General features: G+C 52.9%; 1 protein-coding gene across 1 annotated transcript in view; it reads right to left on the bottom strand.

Moving 5' to 3' along the window:
• OLFM1 (olfactomedin 1) overlaps positions 1–11406 on the bottom strand; it is a 37259-nt gene extending 25853 nt beyond the window's left edge. The window contains exon 1 of the mRNA XM_026062157.1: positions 11209–11406. Within this exon, the coding sequence (XP_025917942.1) occupies positions 11209–11274 (66 nt within the window). The 5' untranslated portion in view covers positions 11275–11406. The remainder of the gene's footprint in view (positions 1–11208) is intronic.
• Between the last annotated feature and the right edge of the window lie 9587 nt (positions 11407–20993).

The raw sequence follows: 20993 nt of genomic DNA, 5'->3' as shown, positions 1-20993 counted from the left end.
GGGGAGGAGGGAAGAGATTCGGGGAAGGGGAAAAAATTAGGGGAAAGAGGAAAAGATTTGGAGAAAGGGGGGGAAATTGGAGGGGAGAAGACGGGGTGCGGAAAAGAGATTTGGGGAAGGGGAAAAGATTCGGGAAGACTTGAGAGGGGAAGATATTTGTGGAGGGGGGAAAGATTTGATGACGGGGAAAAGATTTGGGAGGGGGAAAAGGATTTGGTGGGGGGGAGAGATTTGAGGAAGGGGGAAAAGATTTGGGAAAGGAGGGAAAAGATTTGGAAAGGGGAGAAGGATTTGGTTGGGGGGAGAGATTTGAGGAAGGGGGAAAAGATTTGGGAAAGCGGGGGAAAAGATTTGGGAAAGGGGAGAAGGATTTGGGGATGAAGGGGGAAGAGATTTGAGGGGAGGAGAAGAGATTTTTGAGAAGGGCAAAGATTTGGGGAGAGGCGAAGAGATTTGGGAAGAGGGGGGAAATGATTGGAGGAGAGGCGGAAGAAAGATTCGGGGAGGGAGGAGGGAAGGCGTGGGGAGGGGCAGATTTGGGGAAGGGGAGCACGGCCGGGCCCCGACGGCAGCCGCCGGGGACGCCCCGGGGACCGGGGAGGGGGCTGCTGCCAGCGAGGGGCGCCGGGAACAGCCTTCCCGCCCCGCGCTCCCCGCGCCCGCTTCCTCCCTGCCGCTAACCCAGGCGGTCCCCGGGGGCGAGGGGTAGCCCCCGGGGCTCCCCACCACCCACCGCCAGGCGCACGGGGCTGGCGCTCTGCGAGCGAGGCCCTAACAAACCCGCAAGTGTCCCCCGCCAACTCCGGCCACCCTCGAGTTGGCAGCTCCGGCCATAACGCCGATCTCATCCCGTCCCCGGCAGTCAGGGATGCGCAGGCACAGGAGAGGGGACGGCATCGGCCACTGCCGGAGCATCTGGAGTTTGAAAATCCCTCCCCCACCCCTGGTTCTCTCCAGGAGACAGAAATGACACCCCCCCCCACTGGGTTTCCATCAGACCAGCCCCCAAATTGCCCCCTTCATGCCATTTCTCCCCACAGCATGCACTGCAGGGAGGCGGGTTCCCGGCCCCCTCCCGCGGTGCTGGGGTGCGATACATGATGGGCACGAGGGGTGCCTGGTGGCCTTGCCCCACCAGTCCTTCCTTGCCACCCAGCACCCAGGCATCCGGCTGGGCACTGGCCAAGAGAGGGAGTTCAGATGCGGGAATCTGCTCCCCAGGCAACATGGGAAAGTCGGGGCTCCGGAGGGACCAGCCTTGGCTCTTGGGGACGCAGGGAGCTGTGCCGGGAAATGCCTTCGCTCCACAGCTTGGCCTGTCTCACCTAACCGGGACTGGCCCTGAGCTTGGGATCTCCCCAGCACATCCTCAGCACCGCTGCTCTGGGCAAAGAGGACCGGGGAGACGGCAGAGCAAAGCCACAGAGAGCGCAGGGGAGCTTCAGTGGAGCACTGAAACGAAAGCACATTTAACAAGTCCACCAGGTGGAGGAAAAGAGATGAGCTGGTGTGCAAGCGCTGACGCCAGATCCGACCCCGTCCCTCCGAGAGCGCGGCAGCAGAGAGTCGGCGGCTGGTGCATCTCACAGGCTGCAGTGTTCGAAATGCCAGCGTCTTCCCGCAGCTCCTGGTGTCCCCGAGCTGTGCCACCCCTGCCCGTTTCCCCCTCCGTTCACGATAGATTGGCTCTATCCCAGCTAAGTAAGCCAGCTGACAGGTCAATCTTCTGGACTGAAATCAGTAAGAGAATACTCCTGGACTCCGAATCAGACACTGTCCTGCTTCAGACTCCAAAACTAACTAAACTATTTGCATTCTGCGAAACCGACTTCACCAAGCCCAGACCCAGGTGCTCCCCTGTTCCTGGGCATCCTTTCCGTGGTGAAACTGCCATCCACTCGTGCAGCACTCTGCCTGCGGAGTGCTCAACACCCAGGGGGTATTTCATGCTGTGAGTGCAGGAACAGACTTACTAGGCAAGAGCCTTGGATGGCGTAGGCAGGAGCGGAGGGGGCGAGTGTGCCCAGTCCCACGAGTGCTGGCTGGACCAAAGTCTCACACAAGACAGTGAAAAAAAGATTTATGGTCTTGGGAAAGGCCACAAACGCTGGTGGAAGATGAAAGATTTTTTCCTTGCTTGCATGAATATCAAACAAGATAACCCCACGCTGGCCCAGCTGGCTAGTACCTTCACCAAAATAGTGCCAGGTTTGCTCTGGCAGCAGTGGGATCAGAGTTGGCCCTTGCACACTTCCATGGAGCGCGGCTCTGGATGCTGATGTTTCCAGTAATGCCAGGCAGTAGCTGGTGATCTTTTAAAAGAAATCACAACGTTCCATTCTGTTCTGTTTTAGTCTATGTTTTTCTAAGCAGGTTCTTACATTGTGCTCAGCATTGTAATATCTGAGAAACTGATTTCATCTGATTTCATACCATATAAAACACTTGAGTGCTACACATATCATTTTAATGTTCATTTCGAAATTGAGTTTGAAGTAAAGTTTGTCTCTCACATTTGTCTGCTCCAAACACATATAAAGGGAATTAGATCTACAGATACTTCATTATTTAAAATTATGTTGAGAGCAGGGAAGAAAAAAAATTCCTTTGCTTTACTCTGGATTCCACTAGGACTAAAGAGAGATTCATTGCCTGCCAGTGCGTGCAGGTGATTTCGCTTGCATGCCCTTCAAATGCTTTACAATGATTAAAGTTTCTGCAGATGGGGACAGCAAGGCACAGAGAGAGGAGCAGCAGCCACAGGCCCCTGCTAAATCAGGAAGGGACCCCAGTGCCTTTTGCAACCACCCAGTACAGACCAGTCCATGCGGGAGGATGGTGGGCCAGGCTCCAGTAGCATTAATCAGCAGCGTTGCATTGATTTCCGTTGCGTTATACCTTTTTATGTCAGCTGAGGGAGTGGCTGTGTGTATAATAATCTGGAAGAGAGAAATCCAGGTGATTTTTTTTGTTCCTTTTGCTTCCAATGTTTATGAAACAGCCAAGAGTGGCAGTTTTCATGGGAGTCTTTTCTTTGCTGTTAGCATATGGGAGTTACGGCAGGGACACTGGAGACCAGTTGTTCTTCTGCATCTTTCCAGACAATTCAGTGACTTAATGCATTTACTACCTGTGCCCAGGAGCAGGACGGGGCTCTGCTATTGCAGCCCTCAGGCCTTAGTTAGAAAACAGCCTGAGCTGGCAAAGACCTTGCTACAGCCCTTCCCCAAAACCATCAGGCTTGTCTATGGCAAGGCAACACCACGTCAGCCCAAAGCTGAGCCCTGACAAAAACCAGGCTCCCAGAAATGGCTGATTTCTTCTTTAAGGGTGATGGATCATTCAGCGGGAATGGGTGGTTGCTGCTGCTTTGCAATGAGATGCCACCAGTCAACCTCCGGACACCACCGTGGTGCGCTTCATCATGGGCAGGAAAAATGGAAATGACCACTGTCATTTCAGTGCCTGAGCTAAATAAAGTGCAAACAGGGAAACCTCTTTCCTGCCTAATGACTCAGGTCCTTAAGACTTTCCCAGGTTTTAAAAGCCTAACACTGCAACAAAACAAAACAAAGACAACGAAAGCCCAGTAAGGACATGAACTTAATTCAGGAAACCTGACATTACCTTTATTCGTGCTAGAGCAAATCAGGAGAAGCACTAGAGAAATCAAGCAGAAGGACACTCAGATTACTCTTTTCAACTCGACAGCATTCACTTACGAGCCTTTTCCAGGGCAAAGCAGGGTCTGACCCTTAAAGAGCAACTTTCCCTTGCAATGTCTGCAGCAATCTCTTTCGGTACCAATTTTGCCTAACTGGCTGAGTTCACCTGTCTCCTGATTGCTTCATTTTTTATTGCACAGGGCATTGGCTTGGAAAAAAGCTCCTTCTGTCCCCTGAGTTCTTCTCTTCCTGGTGCCCACGCTGCATCTGCCCTTCCCCCAAGACCAGAGCTGCCTTTTTGGGTGTCACCAGGAGGGGACTACTGCTGTAAGCAGAGAATGAACAGCGGGAAAAGATGAACTGTCAAGAAACAAAAGATCCCATTTGCATGCATCTCTTCTGAGCAGTAAAGGAGGAGGAAAGATAGGTAAAAGAAAAGAGCAGAGTCTTTCCAAATAGCTCCTTAGTGGAAAATTCCACTACTGGGGAAGGTTTGCTTTCCCCATGATAATGCAAAACGCAACTGTCTGCCTCGCTGTCCACCTCAGTGAGCCCTACGAGGGTCAATGTTTGCAAACATGGCCAACCCGTCCCTGCCTCTGTGTGTGCTACACGATGGTCATTGTCTCCCTCTCCTGGCTGGTTCAGAGAAGAAGCGATGAAGTTTCTGCAGCTACCAAGCATAAGAAGCCAATGGTTTCCATAGGCACCAGGCGAAGGACTCCTATTGACTGCATGGTGAGAGGAAGGGTGCTGGCTTAAAATACATATGCCCATATATTTTAACAGCCTCAGATGCTGCTGTTGCTCCAAGCTGGCTCAGTGTGTGCAGGTCACATCTCGGCTGATATCCAACATCTACAGCAAGGGCGTGTGCAGCTGAGCCGGCTGTCCCAGAGCAACGGAGGCAAGTGTGGCAGGCGCCTAGCCAGCGCTCGAAGCGCCCGTCCTGGGAGCGCGGGACTCGGTAACTTGGCAGGGCGCTCACGGCTGCCCTGGGATGACTGCGGTGTGTGGGAGATCCCAGACCCCAGGTGTCTCCTGCTCCTCCTCTCTGCGCTGGAGACCTGTGAGATGTCTTCTACATGCCGTGCCCTGGGCCAGGGGGCTGCAGGAAAGAGCTGCCATGCCTGGAGAAACCACACTGCCTAACTTTACGGATCCTGCTTAAATGCTTGAATCAAGTGACTTTTCTCCAAAGCTCCCTTCTGCAGTCGATGGAGGGGCTCTGACCTGGCCTCTGAAGGATCCTCTCCCTCCACCGACTCTTCGCCACCCCTGGAGTCCTGAGTGATATCAGGGTGCGAGCGTCCCTATTGCTGCCCCACTTGCAGGTGCTGTTGCACTTAACGCGTGGAGGCAGGCGAGCTGCAGGACCAGAAGGGCCTGCCCCTCCGTTCACCATCACCTTTGTGCGCAGGGATGGGGAGAAGACCCCAAGAAGCGGCAGCAAGGTGCAGCAGCTCCCTAGCACACCACAGCAGCTGATGCAGCAGCAAAAGCCCAGGGGATGCGGAGCAGCTCTGCACGGGCGTCCCAGCACCGGGGCTGAGGGAGGAGCACGGGGCTCCGAGGCACAGGTGAAGGAGCTGTCGGTAAAAACCCAGCCCTGCTGGGTGCAGCAAGCTCCGACCAGGACTCCAAGGCCACCCCAGCACAGCCACGGCCCCGAGGAAATGCTCTGCCGGGAGGCAATCACTGCGCGTCTCTCCTGTCTGCCTGGCACCGCAGGGGTTCGGCAGGGCAGAGCCCTGCTTCTGCTCCTGAGAGAAGGAGGAAGTTTCTCATCCCTTTCTCAACTTGACTAAAGTGCATCCCCTTCCCTTGCATTCCCCATCGGCTGCTTGCGGCAGCAGATAGCCGAAATCTCTCCGCACAAGCCTGTGTGCACGCAGAAGGGTGGGAGCAGCTCCCGGCAGAAGAGGCACCCTGTGCCCTGGGAGGTGGCGTGGGCAAGGTTACCCTCATTAAGGGCCACGGACTTTGTACCTCGCATCGTGGGAGGATCTTCTGCTACGTTTGCCACATGTCCCTCGGCAGGCCAGGACTGCCATAGCAATACACGGACCCAGGTTTCCCTGAGCTCTCACACAGCGTCCGACTTCCGAGCAACCTTGTCCCTTCTGCTATTATTGTCACGGTTTATACACCCATCACTCCTATGAGCCCCAGTCCTGGACCTGGGCCTGTGATCACTGTACCAGCTCTTCCCCTCCCGTCGCAAGGAAGATACGGGTGGACAGATGGGGAAGCGAAGGAAGGAAAGAGAATTAAAGACAGCTGAAGACCCCAAAGTGCTTCAGAAACAGCCGAGCACGGTGCTGCAGAGCACCGCCAGCTCCCTGTGGGACTTTGCATAAAACCACCTGCCTGCGGGCAGCTGCGCTTTGCTCCCGGAGCGGCTGTTTCTGGATCGGCAGCACGGTGTGCTCCGGACAGTTAACTTCCAGCTGTGGACGTTGGGGCAGCTCCTCCCGCACGCGCAAGGCGCTGCAGTCTTTTCCTTTGGTTGTCCGCACGGCGAGTAGGAAAATTCTGCAGCAGAAAGAACACGCTCTCCACGTCACGTCACAAGAGAATAACCCCCTTTCCAGGTCTGCGCTTGGTACTAAATCGGTGCTTAGCTAAAGCTGCTCTTGACATCAAGCCCACGCTCTAGCCGTGAGCGCCAACGCGTGTCAGAGCCTCTGGGCCAGCTCGGAGCCCGTTAAAGTCGGCGCAGGTTTCACGGGAGCTTCCGTGGGTTCCTGTTACTTGGCGTTTTGATTGGGAAGGATGATCTTTCCCGGCATATTTCCCCGGGTCAGTCCCACGCCCCCAGTCAGAAAGTGCCTTTACATTAAAAATTGTTCTGAGTGTTGCTTGCTATAAAAAAAGTTGTTCTGGGTGTCACTTTTTATACCTTACTAGAGTGCGGGCTGACATGTGCTATTGCCCTGCTGCTTCTCTTTCCAGAGATCCTTCATGTTTTGGCTGATTTTGAACGTTGTCTCCCAGCTGGGATGGGAGGTGGAAGTCAGGACTCCGGGGCTTTGTTCCCACTTCCAAAAGGGAGAAAGCTTTGTAGGGGCAAAAACCAGGAAAAAAGCAAGCCCTGCAGCTGGGAGTCAGGGCTCCCGGGCTCAGTTCCGAGAGAGAAGTCACAAGTAATGGTTACAGCCTGCAAAACAGCGAGAATTGGGATTTTCAGGTGCTCTTCCCTGCCCTACGGCTGGGATTTGCTCGTGCTAACACATGGCTCAGGCCCCGTGCCTCAGTTTCCCTAAGGGTGCCCTCCTCTTTCCGGGCAACGGCTCGACTGACCGATCCCAGCCTCTTGGCTGTCCCGAATGCTCCCAGGACATCCCGCTCCCTGCCCTGGCCTCCCCAAGAGCCCCCAAGCGCAATCCCTCTCCAATAACGCATCCCGAAGGGACGCTCCTCCGGCTGCCTTTCCCAGCCCACCCAAGGGCCGTCAGCGGCTGGCGCGAGTGCTACTATTCGCTTTTGTTCGCCACTTCATCGCGGCAAGGGAAAGGCAACACTTATCACTCATAACGGAGAATTAGCTCCTTCCACCGTCCACGCAGCCTACAGCCTTCATTACCTAATTCACTCAGATAGTAATTAGTTTTGTATTACTTTACGCAGTGATGCTAATACTGATTACAAGGACTGATAACTTGAGTAATAAATATGACCCAAGGCTGAAAATTACCTTTCTTTTTTATTGGTTAAAGCTGAAGTTAGTGAAATGAGACACAAATTGGTTTATGAGACGAGGCAGCTGCCTCCTGTTACAGGCTGCAGATTTGCAGCTTAATCCTACTAGTTTCAGCGCGTCTCGGCGACAGGGGAGGAAAGAGCCCAGCCATCGAACCGGGCGCTCGAAAGCCTCCCGCTGACAGCTCCAGCTCAGCCAGCAGGGCTGGTCGGGAGCCCGAGCCGGGGCCGGGGGCGGCTTTGGGGAAGAGGAGCCCAAAGTCGTCCCCTGCGGGTGCAGCCGGTCCCGGCCCAGGGCGCCGAGGGAGCCGGGCTGCACCCGGCCGCGCGAGGGACAGCGCCTGCTCCTCTGCCCTTGCAAACGGCCCCCAGAGAGACCCGACACGCTTTTAGGGAAATCAATGGCGAAAGAAAATGCCTTTTTTTTTTTTTCTTCTCTGACTTGCAGAAGCCCTGAATGTTTAATAACTCCCTGCTCCAGGCCTGCATTGCTTCCTGTGCGGTTTCAACGATTTTTGGGCAAGCGAACGTCAAAGCGCTGCTGGCCCTGCTCTGCGCCCTCGAAACTTTGAGGAACGCAAAGAGGTTTTTCCCGACTAATATCACAGCACAGGCAGCAGCCCGCCAGCAAGCGCCAGGCATGGCAGGGGGACAGGACGGACAGACAGACAAGCAGATGGCATCCTGGGCCCCCTCCGCCGATAACCCGGGCTTCGCTACAGCAGCCAAAACCCACTGTCCTTTTGGCAGCACCATCCAGTTCTGCACGTGGAAAACAAGGCAGGGGGACGGATCCCTGGAGAGCGGAAGCTGGCTCTGCTCCTTCGCTGCCCCCAGCAGAGCAAGGCACGTGTTTTGCCCCAAAATGCTCTGCACAAACCCACGCGCGTAGCAAGAGAGAGGGGCGCAGGACCGCCGGCTCCGGGGTGGCCCGTAGCAGCGAGCGTCCCCCCACTCGCACCCGGCTGCCGCGTGCAAAAGGCAGCCCAGCCCGTCCAGCCCAGCCGGGGCGTTCATCGCTCCGGGGTTTGATCGCCGACCCGCCAAGAGCCAAAGCGAGATGCAAAATGAAACGGGAGAGCTTCGGCCGCTGGAAGAAACCCCTGCCCGTCCTGCAAGGCTCGCTGCGGGGCTGAGGGCAGACCCAGGCAAGGGATGGCCTATGGGGGGGTCCCAATATGGGGGGGGGGGGTCATGCCAGGGCAGCTCCCCTGGGCTTCACACAGGTAAAGCGACCGGGCGCTTGGGGCAGGTCTCAGAGCCCCTGCCCACCCCGGGGCACGGAGCCCGCAGTGCCTGCAGCGGCCCGGCGTGCTTTCGGATGGGGCGCAGGCGTCCTCCTCCCGCACGGAGCGGGGTGCCGCGGTGCCACCAGCGGGACGACACCTTCCTCCCCTCCGCGGGACAGCGGTCCCCGAGCGGTGCCCGGCGGGGGGACGGCCCTGCGCTGCCCCCACGCTCCCCACTCCTCCCTCCCTGCCGGCTCCACGTTGCCGCAGCGAGGGAGAGGAGGGGATGGCAGCGGCTCCCGCGCCGCCAGGGAAAGCTGCCTAAATCCGAAACCTCTCTGCCCCGAACAACGATCCCTCCTCCCCCCGGCATGGGATCTTGGCAGGGGATGGCAGCGACTCCACGCGTGTGATGGAGATGTGAATCTGGCACCGAGTTAAGCGTGGAAGACGCCGGGCTGGGCGGTGCCTGGGATGAAAGGCAGATTTCAGGATTGCATCTGGCAGCTGTGCTACAGAAACGAGATGATAAAACTCTGAAAGGGATCTGCAGTGCCAAACAAGTCAGCAAGCACGCTGGCGGGCGAGCTCTCCCTGCCCGGAGAACGGCGGCCTGCGGGAATCGGCTAACTCCAGGCAGCAAATCCCAGGTAGACCGGGCAAGCCGGGAAACCTCCCGGCCGAACCTCAGCTCTGCAAAACCAGGGTTTTAGCCGGAGTTTTAAACCTTGGGCCTGTGGGCAGGGACCTGCTCTGAGGTCCCTCCACTGAAGTCAGCTAGCAATGCTCGGCCCCGCAGTTCAGCAGCAGATTTAATTCCCCACTCTCACCCCAACTTAAAGTTGGGCAAAAAGTTTGAATGCCCCATTCACAAAAAAAAACAAAGCAAGAAAAAGAAAAAGTAGCCGGCCACCGTGGCATCCTTAGCACGAGATGGGATAACTCAGTGTCCTTGAAAAACAAAAAAAATGCAGGGAGATAGGGGCTGAGAAGGCCAAAACAGGAGGGTGACAGCACCTGGGGAGGCACATGCCACCTGGCCGGTCAGACCTGCAGGGTCCCTGTGCCAGGGACACACTCGCTGGTGGTGGCACTGGGCGGCGAGGGCAGGCTGGAGGGTCGGCGGGGTGACAGGGCGGCCTGATAAAACCACTGAGCTTAACCGAGAACCTGTGCCCGGTCCCCAGGCTGGCGGTGCGGTCAGCAGGGTGCCGGGTGCTGAACGCGGAGCCACTTTTTGCTGATTTAAGAGCAGCCCTGGCAGGTGCCTGGCTGCTTTGTCCAGCCCGGCGCATGCGTGCTCCCCTGGGTAGCTCCTCTCTCACACAATGGGTTTCTCCTGGGCAGTCGCTTGCAGCTCTGATACCTTCCTGCCCCCCCCCTAATTCACAGATCTTGGATTTCTTTGCCTCCCCTGGCCCCAAATTATTTCCTTCCCATCCGTTCTTTGCAGAGCTCTATGCAATTAAGGCAACTCTTACTTTAGCCATTTCTTCCTGGGGGCAGCAGAAATACTCTGAGGGTGCAGAGACAAAAGGCTTTAGCTGCTGAAACTTCAGCATCCAGGGCAGTGACAGGAGAGAGCATTGTTAGCAGGAGAAAGGGAAAAATAATCTACATAAACCATCCAGGATGAGAGCCCAGCTGCTAATTGCCTCTACACTAAGAAGCCTCCATTCCCTTCCTATTTATAGCTTCTTTTTCTTTCTTTTTCGCTTCCAGGCAGCATCACAATTAACCCCACAATCTAGAGCATCATCTTGCAATTACTTTTTTCCTTTCCTTTCTGACCGTGAAAAACAAACAAAAACCAAAAAAACAAGAGACGACCTCCCCTCTCTCCCTTCCCCAAATATCTCAAAGAAGTCAAATGGACTTTTATTTCCACTTTCAAGACACCTCTTTCGTGCGCCTCCTCTCCTGCGCCCCCCTCCCCCCAGCCCCACTCAGGGGCTAAAAAAGTAAAGGCAGGCATTAAAATCCGGTGTAAGGGGGGGGGGGGGTAAGGTGCTCCTTTCTCCCAAGAGCGAGTCGCAGATGGAAACGTTAAGGGACATTTAAATGTCACCCCCCAAGCCGCGGAGCTGGCCGCACACGAGCAGCGGGGCTGCGGGCACGGACGGGGCGCGGGTGCCACCGCGCTCTGCCGCGGAGGGGACGCGGGACGCGCCGAGCCCGAGCCGCCGCCGCCGCGGGGCTCCCCCAGCCTCGCCTCTCCCCAAACCTCAACTTTTAATACCGGAGGGGGGGGGTGCTGGAGGGGGGCAGAGTTATAGCCCACATCCCCCCCCCTCCCCTTCCAGCCCCCGGCGCGGCTGCAGCGCCCTGGCCGTGCCCGGGCTCGGGGCACCCTCTGCTCGCCCCATCCCGCGGCTGCGCTGCCCCAGCCCCTGCCCTCCGCGGCCGCGCTCCCCGCCGCACCGCCCCAGCCGATTTTGGTGCCCGACCTCTACCGCAGGCTCCAGCCAAGCGGGTGCTGGCGGCGGGGGTGGGGAGGGCACCGACATGCAATTTGCTCCCCCAGTTTTCTTTCGTGCTCTCTAGGTTTAATAGAAAATGGCGTTGGGGAGAAAGCGGGAGGGGGGTGCTAGAAAAGAAAGCGAGCCACCTACTTGAGTGAGTTCTGTGCCCATCAGGATGAGAAAGAAGAGGGTCAGGAGCTTGCTTGCCGGTTGCATGTCTCGCACCCAGTTCTAGGCACCTTGCATACAGATCACCTCCTCTCCTGTCGGGCGAGTCTCCCTGTGCCGATCACCGAGTGCCTCGCTGCCTTCTTGGTCCTTTATTGTTATTATTATTTTAATTAAAAAAAAAGAAAACAAAAGGCAAATTAAAAAAAAAAAATCAGGATGGGCGGCTCTCAGCACCCCCAGGAAGCAATGCAAGAAATCTGCTTAGCAGAGCCTTCACTTTGCATATTTATTGGGATCCCAGTTTCTCTCCTCTGCTCTCTGTGCTGGCTCTCCGGCAAAATTTTTTTTTTTTTTTAATGGCTCCCCTGATCGAAAGACATTTGCGAGGAGAAATTCAACGGAGCACGAAATGATTATCTCTGCTATTGCCAAAAGTTTGCCTTGAAAAGGGGGGGTGATGGGGAGAGAACAGGGATTAAAAAAAAAAGAAAGAAAGAAAGGAATTGGTAGGGCTGGCTACTAGCAGGGGATGGCTGTGGAACAGGATGTGACATCAACTAAGGCGGGGGAAATTTAACTAAACACGGCGAAGGGAGAGGGGGAAAAAGCGCCTCGGGAGCGGCGGAGCAGGGGAGCGGGGTGGGCGCAGGGCCGGGGCGAGCAGGGATGCTGCGGAGGCTGGAGGCGAGACTGCCGACAAGGTGCCAGCAGCAGCAGCAGCAGCCGGGCGCTGGGTCGGGGTGGCCTGACCATTCGGGCCAGGAAGAGGCCGGTTAACCCCCTCCCTGCCTGCTGGGCTGCAGCCAGGAGGGGGGTGAGAAACCCCAAAATGCTGAGCTCAAGTGCCTGCTTCACTGTCTTCTTCAATCATGATTTGGGGAGGGGGTGCCAGGGCTAGGATGGGGGGGTGCATCCCCCCCAGGTACCAACACCAAAGATGCCTTCCCAAACCAAACCCTCCTGTACAAGACCTAATGCAAAACTCAGACCCAGATCAGTTCAGGCCAGCGGTGGAAGTCCCCATGCAGTGCCTTGCCCAGTGTCCTCCGGCTCCCAGGACGGCTTGCGGCACAGCTCTGGCTCCTGCCCTTCCTCTCCTCCACTCAGAACAGGACTGCTGGCCCCTGATTTCTCTCTATCACACACTTCAAATGGTTTCTAACCCAGAGCTTACCCAGGACCTCACAAATACTGCCAAGTCTCTTAGTATCTGGCAGCACAGGTGAATAGCATCATTCCCCTCTTTTAGAGGCAGAAAATGTAACATAGAAGTTCTCCTCTTAATTATTATTGAATGTTTTAATTGAAATCACTTGCCAGGTGCCCACAATCAGCAGAGGCTCCACAAGAGGATTTTGATTGCTCCTTGCAAAGGGTTTCTTCTTCTCCAGCCCTTTGCCACCTGCTATTGCTGGGAACAGGTTATTGGGTTGCCAGAGCCAGACTCCCCGTGGGGACGAGCTGACATACGTCCCTTCCCTGCGAATGGGAGTGCAGAGCACGGTGTTCAGCAAAAGTTGGGAAATCTGCAAAAAGGGGACCCCGGGCTGAGGTTTAGCAGCAACAGATATCTGAGAACGAATTGGATGAAGATTTCAATGCGTTCCCACCAGAAAATGTCCAAGGAAATGTTTGGACTGTGCACGCAGCTGTTATGTTGCCTGGACCTCCCTACATGACCCACTTGGATTTCTCACCAGCATCCTGTAGTTTCAGGCAAGTCTTTTCTAGGAAGATAATCAACGGATTAGTTTAGAGAGAGCTTAGAAAAAGGGAATCCAGAGGTCAGCTGGAGGGAAGTTGGCATGCCTGGCTATCCCACACAAGTGCATCTTTAACGTACTTCTCTCAGCACCTCCCTTTAAGGTCAATGTTTCATAGCTCATAAAAGCCAAGGACCTTTGAAAAGTATTAAGCTCCCCTTGGCTTTCCCAGGAGCAATGCACCGAGGCCAAGGCTGTGGGTGTACAGCAGGATTTGGATGCCTGTTCCCTGGCTCCTCAAAGGTGTTTAACCATGGGCATCACCTTCCTCACATCCAGGAATCCCAGCAGGACACCCAGGCTGTGAATCAGCTCTCACTTTGGGCATCTTAGAACAGCCCCTCAGAACAGAAGGAAAAAAAAACGTGTTTTATGCAGTGGTATCTGACGAAGCTCCGAAATGGCCCCTTTTCCAGGCTAGCTGCAGTATGCCCCCGAGGGGGATCCCTTTCCCTCACCTCCTTTGCTTTTATATGCATCTGACTTCATTGGCCTTCGTGGCAATAGTCACAGTTTGCACTTGGGTAAATGGTGAAAGCGTCAGCTCTGTAATTTGTTTTAATTCATTACTCTTTTAAAGGCTTTTATAATTAATATCAAGAACCTTGTTATTGAACTGCAGCTCCAAACTCCAGAGTGGGAGGCCCTGTACGGTCCTCCTCCAGGAAAGCGCCTGTCCCAGGGAGCTCCACACCGCAGACGTAAATCACAGAAGGCAAAAAAAAACAGAAAAAACCTGCCCAGTGTGACACCGTATGTGAGCCTGTGAACCCTCGCTGTCTTACGCAGACTTTGAAGAATAATGCTGGAAAGTTGGGAAGGGTTCAGGAAGGAGCACAGTTCAAGGTCTGGAAAACCTGCCCCACAGAGTGAGGGCAAAGAGGATCCATAGGTTTCACCAGCAAAAGGGAGGGGTGAGAGGGGACTGTCTGGGGGAAGATTTCTTATACATGAAGGCCCTTTTATCTGTCACGTAAGAGTCAACTGTTTGGAGTGGATTTTGGAAAAATTCAGATTAGAAATAGAGCCTCCTTTTTTTCCTAAAAGGAGGATAATCAGACTGTGAAGCAACTCAGCGAAAGGCACAGTGCCCTCTCCATAGCTTGACATAGTTAAATCAGAGCCAAGAGCCTTTCTGAAAGATGTACCCTAGCTCCGCCACAGACTACAGGCAAGATGCTTTCAGTGAAGTCTGCTGCAGGAGAGCAGATCAGAAAGCTTTGGGTGTCTCTTCACGATCCATAATGCATGATTTCGGCCAGTACCCTCTTCCTGAGACCATGCTGCCCCTCTGGAGCATCCTGCTGCCAGGATGTGAGCTTGACCTCAGTGCACAAGAGTCATGCAGGTGGGGGACAGCAAGCTGCTCGTGGCCCTGCCTCTCCTCTCTGACCCTCCTCTGCACAGAGGCAACACGCAGCCGTGGTGGGGCGAGATCAAGCAAGGTCCATCCTAGCAGTCCATGGAGAGGTTGACCATGGGTGCCTGGAAAGGTGAAGTAAACCACAGGCTGGTGTACAGTCTTGCTGGAGTCATGTGCATTTTTATGTGTGTTTTATAAAATTTAGTTTGTGAAATTTTAAAAAGCATTGGCCACACTTGTTTGCATGTAGCTGTCCTTTGGGAGTACAGTATCCCCAGCTCTGGCTTCACCCCTTAGGAATTCGGCATGCCGGCCCCCTGACACGCCCGGCCGTCCCCTTCTTTGCCTTCAGCTGAAACCACATTTCCCATTTGGGAAAAGCGGTGGATCGTCCCCACAAACAAGCAGGCATCCCAGCCACCCACATTGCACTATTGTCCTTCTGCTGGGAGCCGGAGGCGCTGCTTCACGGAGCTCTTTGGAGAGCCAGGCTCAAAGGGCTTCACGGGCTGGCCTGACTTTCCCGCTCTGGGACTAGGTTTGGGATGCCAAAATGCCCTCGACAGCATGCTGAGCTCCAGCATGACCCTCCTCCCTGTGCGTTGGGTTTTGGCTACTTTGGTCCTTTCACAGGCATGACGGAGCCCCATCCGCCACCTTCCCTGAGCAGGGCCAGATGGTGGCCCTTCACTCACGTGGCCTAGTTCTCGCTGCCCTTTACTAGTGCCTAGATTTAAAGAGCAAAACTTTCTATTTTCTCCTCAAAGAGCAGCCTGCTAGTCTCCCTCGCTGGGAGTTTTTCGCGTTCTGCAGTCTCTCCTCTCCTGCTGTTAAGGCTCTCTAAACACCTCTTGCTGAGCCAAGTGCCTCTTGCTTGTGAGGATCCTGCTCTCTTCCTCCCCACTGAGATGAAGCTATTGCAGGCCTGGTGAAAAGAGCTTCTACCAGGCTTTGGTACTGAGGACATTTCCAAAACAACTTTTTCAAAAGACCTATTTTCACACTCATTTACACTGTCTTTTATATAAACTCACTTCAGATGCCTTCCCATCTCTTTTGTGCCCTTTCCCCCGACGTTTTGGTTTCAGACTTACCAGGGTGAATGCGTAGTGAAGACATGGATGTGTAAATGCTCATAAAGAACAACTCTGCTGTTTTCTGCTCCCTGCACAGGTCTCTCCTGAAGAAAACTGTAGGAAAAGATCCCTGTGGAAAGTTTCCTTCCCAGGCAGTGGTTCCCTGGCGTGTGCCCACGAGCTGTGCGTGATCAGGCAGCCTCCGTTCGCCTCGCTTTGGGGCTCCGCTGCTGCGTGAGAAATGATCAAACAGAGCAGTGCAACTGAACTACGCTGGACGATGGCTCCACAGGAGACGATACAAAACCCGAGGAAACTTCAATGGACCCATGTAGGAATACACACTTGTAAAGCGTTCCCTTCTCCTCCCCTGCTCACCACTCGTGTGTAGTAAGTGAGTCCGGTAGAGCTTGTTCCCTTCTGGGGTCCTGGCTCACCTGACATTTTGCTGGTGGCTCCTCAAGGGCTGTCCAGCATAAAATTAACTTTCCAGACTGACCCAAAGTATTGATCCCTTTGCCAGTAAAATGTCAAGCATTGCTGTCATGGGGTTACCTGGAGTGTGACAGGAGAGCTGGCTGCCAGGACTCCTCCAGGAGCACTCCTTCAGCGTGCAGCGATAACATCCGATACTGCAATAACAGGTAATCTGTCCTCAGAGAAAATCATACATGCCGTCCTCCTGAGCAGCCCGTTGCTTGCAGACCAACGATGAACACTGGACGCTTTCTTCTGGTAGCCTGGATGCCACTGCAACGGCCTGTGCAATAGGTTCTCCTTTCACCTCCTCCAAGGGATGCCTCAGGATCCCCGCAGCAGACACTGAGGGCGAATTTCTCCAGTGGATGGTTTTTACTGACATCAACCCAAAGGAAGGCAAAAAATGGTGCTACTTGGAAAATTGACCAGTTTTAGTAGAGGATGCTAATAAGGACAGTATGGATGCAGATATCTGCATGTTACAAAATTGTTCCTCACCATACCTTCAGCCTGCCTGTGGTCACTTACTCTCCTTGTCCTTCCTCTACAAATGTAAGTGTTTTGGGAAAATAATCACCTTTTGCTGCACTTTTATACAGCATGTAGTCCAAAGTGGCTCTGGGCCATGATCAGGCAGTGTTGTGGTCCAAACAGTAAACGTAAATTAATGCATTTCCTCCTGATTCATTACCAGCTTCTGTAGCTTCCCTGCCAAGGGTGCGGACTCAGCTCTTCTCCCTTGCCACGGGTAAAGGCACAACTGAATAAGTATGTGCTCCTTTAAGACAGGGCTCCATGTACCTTGGGCAGAGCATCACCATAACGTGATGCGGCAGTTGCTAAGGTAACAGCACCAACATATTTTTTCATGAATAGCAAAGCAAATTGTCATGGAACAGTAAAACCCACATATGTCGCCAGGATATAAGTTATGTTGCCCCAGGGTTACACGTATTTACAGGATGTTTATTTTTTTTTCTTGAAAAACAATCCTACATGTGCCCAAGTACTAATTATGTCTGGAACCTCTTGCCTGCAGCTGCCTTCATCCCCTTCAAGCAGAGGCTCCAAGCCGATGCAGCGTGTTTGGCCAATGCATGCAATGGGATTTCACATGGCTCTTCCAAACTCTGCTACACCTGAGCCCAGTCTTTGCCACGATCTTAGGCTGTCCAAGCTGAACACAAGATTGATAACTGGCCCATTAACACCTCCTGACTCTTAGTGGTGGCTTTTGTGTTTGGATGCAAGGTCCAAGAAGTTCAGGAACATTGCCAAGCAACACCTACTTTCCACCTCCATCGGGCAGCCGGGGCACCATGCTCCAGCTGATGGAGGCAGCAGGGTGGCGGTTGGAAATCTTTGTGCTCTTTCCTTGCCAGAGCTAATTCTCTGGGCAAAGAACTTAGTTGCACCATCATCAAGTCCTCATCGGGGAGCAGAGCTGCAGCAGTGCCTTGCCTTCTGGGAGGATGTGATGGTTTGGCAGATGCCTTCACGTACGTGCCATGGCTGTGCTCTGCTCACCCAGTGTTTGCCCATAGCCTGAAGTGCTGTAAACAGCCTAGGAACAATGTCAGCTGATTTCAGACATATTTCACAGATTTGCCTCCTTCTCCAAGGACCTGGTCTTGTGGGCTGTTGATTTGAGGTCAGATAAGGTCATTTCCCATGCATTTTCACCTGCTGTCTCAGCACTGGGGGTCCAAAATGCACCCAAAGGATGGAGAAGGTAGGAAAGAAAAGTAAGATGCACACACGCATCCAAAAAGGTGGCTTGCTTGTATTTTTAGAAAACACCTCTCATTCTTTGCAGCTCTTCACCTTCCTTTTTACAAATGGGTTGAAGAGCAGACACCACCTGACTTCAGTCCATCCACTAATGGTTCAGGAAGAGCAGGTGAGCACAGGTCAGAAACAGGCAGCATGTGCAAGGAATGGTAAGAGCCAGCCTTTTACATCAGAGAGAAGAAATGATAAAGCAGCTGAAGAAATGAGGAGGTGGAGAGGACAAATAGTAGGAAGATAACTGGAAAAGATAGACCTAATGGCAAGAGAACGCCTGTTGGCGATTTAGCTGTTGAGTTTCTGTATTAACCCCCCAGAAGAATGTACAATTAGATAGAGAACAACAGGAGTGGTTTCTCCACGGAGAGCTTGGGCTGGGTTTTCTATGGCTCAGTTCTTAAAGCTGGTCTTGGATGGGAGGCTCATCTTCGGAGCTCCAGGAGAGACCCAGGGGCTGCGGGAGGGAAACGACAGTCTGCACCAGATGTTGCGTTGTATCATGTTGTTTCAGTCACCTTACTAACTAAAATGATGGCAATAATCTTCCTTTTCCCTCCAACAACTTGCACGTAGGTAGGCATGAAAGCAAAGACCAACCAGGTCAATTGTTACAACATTTGCAGCTTGTCTCTTCGTTTGCCGCACCGAAGGGATCCGGGTGGTAGATGCATGCGAGGGGAGATGCTGAGTCCTCTCTCCATCGTTGCACAAAGTTTCCGATGACCTCAAGGCAAATGCTCCTGTCTGCTGCTGCGCCCCAGGCAGAAACAGGTTTGTTACAATATTCTCCCTCTTATTCGTCTTGAATTCCCTTTTCCTGGTGCAAAGGGCATGCAGATATTTTGCCTTTGCATCGTAGCGACTTCCTAGGGTCTTTACAGGTGTATCCAGAATTTCCAGATGGATGCACAGCTAGTGCCATTAGCCAGCATTGTGTTTTCCTTTGCTTTCTGGTATGGTTGTATTTTTTCATCATCAAACACTTCAGTCCAAGCCTCACAGTTGGAAATTTTATATCACCTCTTTTGTAAGAGCGGAACAGTGCCTTTCCTGGCCTCCTCATTATCCAGCTAATTCAAGGACTTGAGCAAGAAAGATAAAGCCACAGTCAGGTGAACCTGGCTTGGAAGGACACAACCACTCGAACCACCCTGTTGTAAGCACTGTGCAAAGCATCGCTTTCCTTCCTGGCACTGTGAAGTGGCTTTGTGTTTTCTTCTTTTGCACCTGATGAGTCCTCTTTGAAAGAAAACAAAATCCACATTAGCACATTTTAAGGTGCTTGCAAGCTTCCCAACAGCCTTGAACTCACACAAGGATCAATGTTTCACGATAATAAACTCTTCTGGTATTCAAGCCAGGCAAAAACTTCCAGTATATTCCTAGGGTTTCTGACACCTGGAAGGAGTCAGCGCTTTCTGCCACATTTTCGCAGCAAACAAATGAGGTCAGGGAGGATAATAGCTAACATTAGAGACTCTGCGAGCTAGATTCACACAGGGAAGATTGCCTTGTACGCATTAGCAGCCTGATCTCTTAAAAAAATAACATTACATTCTGCATGCTTTCCTGAGCCCCTTGCTCCAGGAGAGATTTCAGAGGGTAGAAAAAAATATGGAAAAGGTGAGAGCTGAGTCCTTTTGCAAAGTTTGCCTCTTTCAGTTTATTTGTGGCATGCCGATAACAGACTGACTGATTTATGGGGCTTTTAAATTGCGTGCTCTTGAAGAGTTTGCATGACATTTCTGAAGTGCAGCCTATTAGATGGAAAGCAGTGTTAGCTACCATTTGAGGTTCTGCTCTCTCAGATATTTTGCAGCTAATGGAAACATGCAAAAAGCCTCGTACAAAATGAAATGGGAAAAATAGAAACAAATAAAAACAATGAATTCCCGAATTTCCAGAAGTAACATTGGCTCATAGGGAGGGAAGTGCAGACAACAGCTTATGTTGCTAAAAAAACAAGTTTGCACTGTTTTGGGTTCAGCGTTTTAGCCAACTGCTAAGAACTATAGAGTAAATCTCAGCATTTCCCAGGGCCCAGATTGCATATTGGACCATATACCCTGAAATGTTTTTATTTAATTTGAGTCCACATTATGCTGCCTACATATGGTGACACACACATTTCATTTTATGTAGCAGATGCTGCTTTGCTATTGAGAATGTAATATACTGAGTACATTATAGTATCATTTGGTTTAGGGTAACTGCAGTGTTTTTTTAACTCCGATTAGCCTTAATTTTAAACCTGATTTCCTCAGGAAATGAAGCCTATGCGACTGCACACTGTATGCATGCGTGTGCATGCCATACATCCATTTGTTTGCCCATCATTGTCCCTTTTCGTTTTAGTTTGCAGGCCAGTCTGAATGCAGTCTGGAAGCCCGGTTAGGTTTCCCTCACACTGCACAGGGACTTCATGTAGAAGATCAGGTTCATGATACAAACCTGTAGGAGACCAAGACTCATTAGCTCCATGACGCAAAGGACAGTGCATTTTTCCAAGTTCAGTGTAATCCAGCCTTCCCGGGCTTTGCAATGTCTCAGAGCCTTTCCTGGGGTTTTAGCTCCCAGCGTATTTGCTCCTCTGACGTGCATCCCCCGCACCGGACGAGCGGTGCCTGGGGAGCAGGGGCTGCAGGATTTTTGCAGACGCAGGGCTGAGGAGGTCTGGCAAACCAAGCTGACACAGCACATTTCCCCTAAACCACAAGCACTTCTAAAATATTGAAAAGATAAGGATAATAAAGCCATTCTCCCACAGCATCTGGAAAGAGCTGGCTGCGTCACGCTGCTCTGCACGGAGACAAAGCCCGTCTCGGTGTTCATCGGGGGCCGTTTCAGCTGTTCGAGTGATTTCAGCTTCGACGACCTCCCTGCTAGCTCACCCCATGGCCCCAAGTTTGATCAGCACAGACAGGATTCCTCTTTCAGCAGCTAGTTGCACCTGGTCGGGGCAATCCTGATGTCCGACGCCACGTGGGACAACGTTTGGCCGCAGCGCTGCCCTCCCTCCTGCTGACTGCATCCAACACATCCTCCTTCATTTCCAGGCATTTCATCGGGTTTGCTGCGATCTGTGAAGCAGCAGCAGGGCACGGTTGTGGCTGAGACGTATCACATTGGGACAGCCAGGAAACATTTTTATGCAGCTAATATTGATCATACCTTGCACTTCTCGGGCTCTTCTCAATGAAACATCATCAGATGCTTGGCCAGCAGAATAAAAACACCCCAGTGACCTCTATCCGGCTGGCACAGACGAGTGCTCAGTCCTTCGTTAAGAGCCAA

This window comes from Apteryx rowi, unplaced genomic scaffold, assembly GCF_003343035.1.
Source record: "Apteryx rowi isolate R43461 unplaced genomic scaffold, aptRow1 scaffold_19, whole genome shotgun sequence".
Lineage (NCBI taxonomy): Eukaryota > Metazoa > Chordata > Aves > Apterygiformes > Apterygidae > Apteryx > Apteryx rowi.
This window is presented reverse-complemented; position numbering and strand designations above follow the sequence as displayed.